Source organism: Tasmannia lanceolata, unplaced genomic scaffold (genome assembly GCF_043159265.1).
Source record: "Tasmannia lanceolata isolate RefF3 unplaced genomic scaffold, GAP_Taslan_0.1 ptg000002l, whole genome shotgun sequence".
Classification (NCBI taxonomy): domain Eukaryota; kingdom Viridiplantae; phylum Streptophyta; class Magnoliopsida; order Canellales; family Winteraceae; genus Tasmannia; species Tasmannia lanceolata.
Window position 1 is genome coordinate 49,202,892 of NW_027518679.1, and position 6,775 is coordinate 49,209,666.

Here is a 6,775-nt window from a genome sequence, read left to right on the forward strand (position 1 = left end):
ATGTGCATGATGCTGATCCAGAATTGGGGATGTTGTAGAATCTAATGGCTCTGATACCACTTAATCTAATTTTTTTTTTGAAAGACTTAATCTAAAATTATTCTTTGGATGCATATTTGGAGATCTGATTTGCCTAGGGTGTCGATCTGACGGTTTAGATCGTTAGTACAACTTCCGCTCTCCCTGATCAATGGTCAGATCACATGTGAACTGAATGCTAAGATTGCCTGTTGTCTCGCCCTCTTTGCATGCAAAATAGCTTTCTGATGGAATGGAAAACTTTCTTTTCCAAAACAACTTTTATATAAGCAAAAGTGGAATGCTACACTAAGGGGCGGCCTCGCAAAAAAAAGGGAGAGAATCAGCTACCAATTTCCGTCTCCAACTTGAATTTTCCCTTTTGACGTGTGACCCTTATTCCCTCGTTTGTATCCGAAAAACTAGGAGAAATTCTCTTCTTTTGGCTACCCATCTTTGAGTTGAAAACCAACTCTTAAAAACGTAATGGGGAGCCCTACTGAATAGGAATAGGAGATATTTTCTAAGGGGAGATAAAAATGGAGATTTTTGCTCCTCTTCCACGAGCACCACACATGATAAATGACCTCCAATTCGTGGGGCTAGCTCTGACTCACACATCCACTACTCAGATTCTCCCGATTGCAATTTAGGGATTACCTAGTATAATAGAGTTTTTGTATTTAATCAGCCAAGAGAAAAGGTCAAAAGGAGATTGAGATCTCTCAACTTAAAATACCCGTGCTTAAGATAAAAGGACTACAAAAATCAACAATTTAGCCGAATTATGGTAAGCCAATCAAACCAACTGGTCTACTACTGAGCCTAACTAATTAAAAAGACTGCGCACCAATTGCTTTGCACTTTTAGGCTGTCAAAGGCTATTAGAATAATTTCCGTTTGGTTGTTGGGTTTTTTTCTTTTCCTGGGATTTATGTGGGTAAAGGTAGGAGACAAAGGAGGGGACAAGCATTAATTAGAGAAAGATATTATGATGAGCGGAGAGAGAAGGTAGAGAGAGAACGAGAGACCACCATTTTCAAGACAAGATTTTGCTGATGTCACCAAGAAAAAGTTGATGTAACCACTAAATATTCTCCCACATAAATCCTAGGGAAAAAAAAAACCCAGCAACCAAACGGAGAGGCAACTCGCCGTCAGTTTTTTAGGAATCCGGGTTGAGCTTTTACCATAATACCAGGTGGGGTTCGGGTTAATTCCAAATCATTTCTTAGCAAAAGCCCAACCAGACTCGACCCAAGTTGGCTATTACAAACTCCAGAAAGCTTTTAGTGACACCTTGTTAAAACGCGTGAAACAAGGTGAGGACGACCCATTATCAACATGGGTGAGTTCATACCATAGGATCGAAGTCACCCAACTGCATTTATGAAAGAATTGAAAAATACAACATTAAAGGAACAATAAAAAGAAAAAATAAGCAACCCCTGGTTAATGATGCATTATACATAGAAGAAAATCTTAGAACAATCACACATCCTAAAAGGATTGGGGAATGTTGAATAAATTCATCACATAAAATCAAAGGACCAATTTACATTGAAATGTGTCTGGAAGGGTATTGATAGCAACAAGGTCATCAATATCAACACCTGTATCCATTAAAACCTAGAGAAAATTAAAATTACCAGCACCTATATATCATTGGGACTGCAATGGACTAGAGAAGTTGAAAGGTGAAGCAAAATTCCAAATTTGTAGGATGTTGAAACATTTGAGAAAGTTTCCTGAGAATAAAATAGGGCAATCTACAGTTGTTAAAGAGTTTTGCAATGCAGGAGGTCAGTTTCTATTCACTCACAGAGGTGATTATAGAAGCCTTCTTGCACTTACAAAACTACAGAAATCAAACTCAAAGAAATGTGTAGAAAATAAATTACCTACTAATTAGGCTCCAGTGTTGAGATTTCACGGTCCAAAAAGTGTTTTCTAAAGCTTATTCAGGTTCCAGTATTCTAATCAGTTCAGAACTTCGCTGACAACTATAAAACCATTTTAACCTTCAAATAATACCGAATTTGTAACTCAATTTACATTTGATTTTAGATGGCTCAGTTTGTAACAGACTTCCAACAATACCAGCTAATAATATAAAAGCAACCTTGCTGAATCAATCTTTACCAACTACATTGAATTTCAGATAGCAATGAGAAGATGAACATGTGAGGGGAAGCAATAACAGTTTTGAATGCAAAAGAAAATGACAAATTTTATCAATCAAAGTTCACAATCCCTCAGTTGTTAGCTTTTGCTTAACCAAATACCTCTTTCTTGCATCCTCCATCGCCTGCTCCCGCATCCTCGAGAGTTCTCGAACCCAAAGTAGATACTGTGATTCAATTTCGTCAAGCTCCAACTTCAGCTCATCGTCCTTATCTTTATCAGCTAGTGATGGAGAGGAAGAATTGATAGGCAAGCTTAGGAAATTAGGTATGTCATTATTAAAACCAGGCATCTCCAAGCTTTTTGTAAATGCATCCGATGTGAAGCTCTCGCCGACATTACTACCATTTCTTTCCATCTTGTAACCAGCATAATCTATACCCCCAAGGTCGATCTCAGATACATACCCACTCAAGCTTTCAGTTGTACTGTAAGCACCACATCTCATAATTCTATCATTATTGACATCTGAGTTAATGATTGTACCATATTCAGCTGTGACCTCTGAAACAACCGATACTTGGGACTCTTTAGGTTCTCCATTGGTTACACTTGAAGGAGAATTAAGATCACCATTGCACATAACCTCATGTAATTTCTTATACAAATTACCTTCATCAGCTTGTTGTATTGAACCTTCGACGGAGCTTCCCATATTCATTTGAGAGAGGAAATCTTTCTTAGCCAATGCTTTGAAAGGAATATCACATGGTAATGAATCCAAAGGATAACTAACATAGAAGTTATTGTCTTGGGGAAGTTGAAACTCACTATATGGGCTTCTTGTTCCACTAGAAGAATGATCAATTGAAGGTTTCCAACTGGGTATAAGTTTCACTATTAAGAAATCGATGAACTCGGCAATAAAAGCCACATCGTGATCGGACAAGTCAAGTTGTTCAACCATCTCACTTGCCACTGCGACAGCAGTATCGGTATCGAGGAAAAAGTAAAAATGGATGTTCCTCACCCGACCTGCAAGTTTGAAACACAACCCAAATTCATATAATGCAACTAACAGGCAAACCTAGAATTATCAGCACAGTTTGCTTACCACATGGGTCAGCAATCCGCAAGATAAGGGACACTGATTTTTCATCTGTCTTCTCTCCTTTCAACCGGAATTCATTATTCCTATTAATCTTCTGAAATTCCAAACTTGAAAACTGTAGAGCTCCATCACTGGATGTGCTACCACTATTAGAAAGTTGCTTGTAGTCTGAGTCTAAGTCCATGGATAGGGGTCCAGACTTTGGCAAATTTATTATTTTTGGTACAACATTGGGTAGCTGTAGAGGGTCTCGAACGGGCTCCTTTGGACTGCTACATTGGAGAAATGGATCTTTCAAGAGCTCTTTTGCGGGTAATCTATCAGCAGCTGGAACGAGACACTTCTCAATAAACTGCTTTACTTGGAGGTCTTTGACTTTACCAAGAGAAGCAGGCTTTATTCCCTGCAAACAAACATGGCATTAAGGAATCTCCAAGGACAACCTAACAAAAACCTAAAACATCCCATCACCTATACATATACCGCATTTGGGTTTGTGATGGTTGAACTTACAGAGGTAACCTTCTTATAGATTTGAGCAGGATTTTTGCATTCACTGTATGGGTATTCAAAAGTGACCATCTCTAACATGCACATGCCAAAAGAATATATATCAACTAGTTCATTGTACTCCTCTTCATAAAGCTCCGGTGCCATGAATTCAGGAGTGCCTACAAGAAAATTATAGAACCATAATGTGTATTGCCGGCTCATAAAAGGAAATTAGACGACATGATCTGGTCCTTACCAATGACACTACGAGCAGTAGGATGTTGCATAACAGTTGCCAAACCAAGATCTCCAATTTTAACTTCTCCATGGTTTCCATTAACAAAAATGTTGTCACATTTTAAATCTCTGTGAATAACAGGTGGGTTCTGACCATGGAGGTACTGCAAACCTCGGAGAATCTGCCTCGCCCAACCCTTTACTGCCTTCATATCGACATTTTTGTGCTTCTTACGATATCTAATGACAAGGAGAGCACACATGCTTTACATTAACATGGGTATCGAGCTAGAGGGGAAAAAAAGAAGGGAATTGCAAAAGATAAAAAAATACTTACTGCCTCAGATTCCCAGAAGTAAATAACTCAGTGATGATGTTAATATTCTTCTTTTGATCGTCCACCCACGAGTTATAAAACTTAATTATGTTTTCATGCGTCAATGATTTCAGTAAATGAACTTCAGTATATAAATTTTCCAGGTCTTTTGGTGACTGCAGCACATCGTCGATTTTCACTTGGTTCCAAGCAACTTCGATCCCGTCAACTTCATCAAATGCCTTGTAACTACAAAAAGGTAATAAGGCAGCCCAAAAAATGAACATTCATAAACACTCTAAGTAAGAAAATCAACACTTTTGTGAAGAAAATGAAAGAGAGTAATTCTTAAAACAACAAAAACAAACAGGACACATACACTGTCTTAAATGCTCCTCTGCCCAATATTTCTTTGTACTGATCAGAAACAGGTTACACAATCAGATGTCATACAGAACAATAGTATAATAACAGTAACGGAAAATGATAAAATCACCTGTATTAGAGAATCATAAATAGGATTAAAAAGAATAAACATTACAAAAGATGATTCAAACCATGAGATTTAGCCTCAAACTGCAGAATTGAACCTAATGATGAACACTAAAAGTCTACTAACCGGCTAGTTAATCTACTCAAACAAATAATACAGATATTAAGCTGATCGAGCAGATTACAGAGTTGAAGACACGTATTATTCAATTATATGGATCAGACTATCATAGAACAAAAGCCTCCATAGCAATTACATAATAATAACAACTCAACTCAACTCAACTCAACTAAGCCTTTGTCCCAAACTGGTTGGGGTCGGCTAATACCAATCACATAATAATAACAGCGATGATAAAAACAATTGACATCCATTTCTTTACAAAATCAATATGAGAACTAATGACAAAAAAATTCAAATCATCACAAAATTAGATTATTCATATTACAAAAATATAAAAATAAAAAACATAAACCATAAAACCTAAAATAACAAATCTAAAACCCACTTAAAAAACAAAAAAAACAGAGCGATTTCTAGATTTGATCTACATGATATTAGGGCAATCCAGGTGCAAGTTAGAGGCTTCGACGAATAATACATTAACCCCAGATCAGAAATTGGAGAGAAATTATACCATAACCCTTGATCAGAAATTGGAGGAAATTGTACCATAACCCTTGATCAGAAATTCAAGGGAAATTGTACCATAACCCTCGATCAGAAATCCGAGAGAAATTATACTATAACCCTAGATCATAAATTGGAGAGAAATTACACCATAACCCTAGATCAGAAATTTGACAGAAATTACAATTACACCATAATAACCCTGGAAATGAAATTCAAGATAAATTATACCTTAACCCTAGATTAGAAATTCGAAAGAAATCACCCCATAACCCTAGATCACAAATTACCAATAAAAAAAAAACCCGAGATCATAAATTACCAATTTAAAACCCTAGATCAGAAATTAGAGAGAAATTATATACCCGAACATATCGGCCCGTCGGATCCGTCTCAACGTAATCAACAACGGGCGGTTCCGATCTATCGCGAAACCCATCTTCATCGAACAAAAGCCCCTTCATCTAACCAAACCCTAAGAGCTCAAACAGAAAGCCCAAAGCTTTCAAAGAGGAGAATCGATTCCAGTCAGAATCTGATTACACTTTTCAGAAAACGCTTCAGACGCAGCGGAAAAGGAATCGAACGCCGACCGGAATCGAAATCGGCATCCGGAAACATCTTTTTCATATGACCCTAAATCCATATCTTCACCTTCCATCATACAAAAACCTCTCATCCCAAAACCCAAATCCTAAAAACCATTTCTTGAGTAAAAAATTGGGAATTCCACCGCTTGAAATCCTCAGAAATCGATTCTAAAGCTTAATCAGGTCTGGGATGCAAAAATAATAATAGAAAGAAGTTGAAAATTAGGGTGAATGAGAAAAACCCAGATGGTAAATACAAACGGAAACCCTAATTTGGAATATTTGCTTGAGATGTGAAATCGGATTAGGGTTTCAGAGGAGCGTAATAGAGAAACAGAGATTAAAAAAGGATACTTATTTTTAGGGAAAGAAATAATAAAAAAATCATTTTTTATTAGCCAAGTGAAAATCCAACTCGGTTTTTAGTTGTCAAGTAAAAGCCAAAATCTATTTTTGGAAAAATTGATAATAAGGAAATGATAATAGGGTAAGTGTGTATTCACTATACGGGGGTTGGACCGAGGATAAAAAGGGGTTAATATATCACTTACCTATAATATTACTATATTAGTCTTTTTTTTTTTGGTATTACTATATTAGTCTCTCTCTAGGATAAGGACACTACAAGGGTTGGTCGGAGGAATAAAAGGGGGTGAATATATTTTGCTAGCCACTTTCGCGCAAAGCCATTTCCCGTCGGGCTTTTCCAAGTGTTGAGACTTGAGAGACATGTGACTAGGGCTGCAACAGGTCGGGTTTTTCAA

General features: G+C 37.0%; 1 protein-coding gene across 1 annotated transcript; it reads right to left on the reverse strand.

The window, feature by feature from the left end:
• Window positions 1–2,103: 2,103 nt before the first annotated feature.
• Window positions 2,104–6,378, reverse strand: LOC143876657 (putative serine/threonine-protein kinase WNK6). The gene is made up of 7 exons (XM_077378346.1): window positions 5,787–6,378; window positions 4,678–4,715; window positions 4,320–4,547; window positions 4,002–4,222; window positions 3,767–3,924; window positions 3,257–3,656; window positions 2,104–3,177 (listed from the first exon to the last, which is right to left on the reverse strand). The coding sequence occupies exons 1-7, from the start codon at window positions 5,883–5,885 to the stop codon at window positions 2,264–2,266; spliced, it is 2,058 nt and encodes a 685-aa protein (XP_077234461.1). The 5' UTR covers window positions 5,886–6,378; the 3' UTR covers window positions 2,104–2,263.
• Window positions 6,379–6,775: the final 397 nt, after the last annotated feature.

Bases quoted from the DNA above. Each gene is read 5' to 3' on its own strand.
- LOC143876657 (XM_077378346.1), bottom strand. From the start codon at position 5,885: ATGAAGGGGCTTTTGTTCGATGAAGATGGGTTTCGCGATAGATCGGAA. The intron at 4,716-5,786 runs GTATATAATTTC...GTTTCTGATCAG, and splicing joins CGACGGGCCGATATGTTCGG to TACAAAGAAATATTGGGCAG. The intron at 3,178-3,256 runs GTAAGCAAACTG...TCAAACTTGCAG, and splicing joins GCGGATTGCTGACCCATGTG to GTCGGGTGAGGAACATCCAT.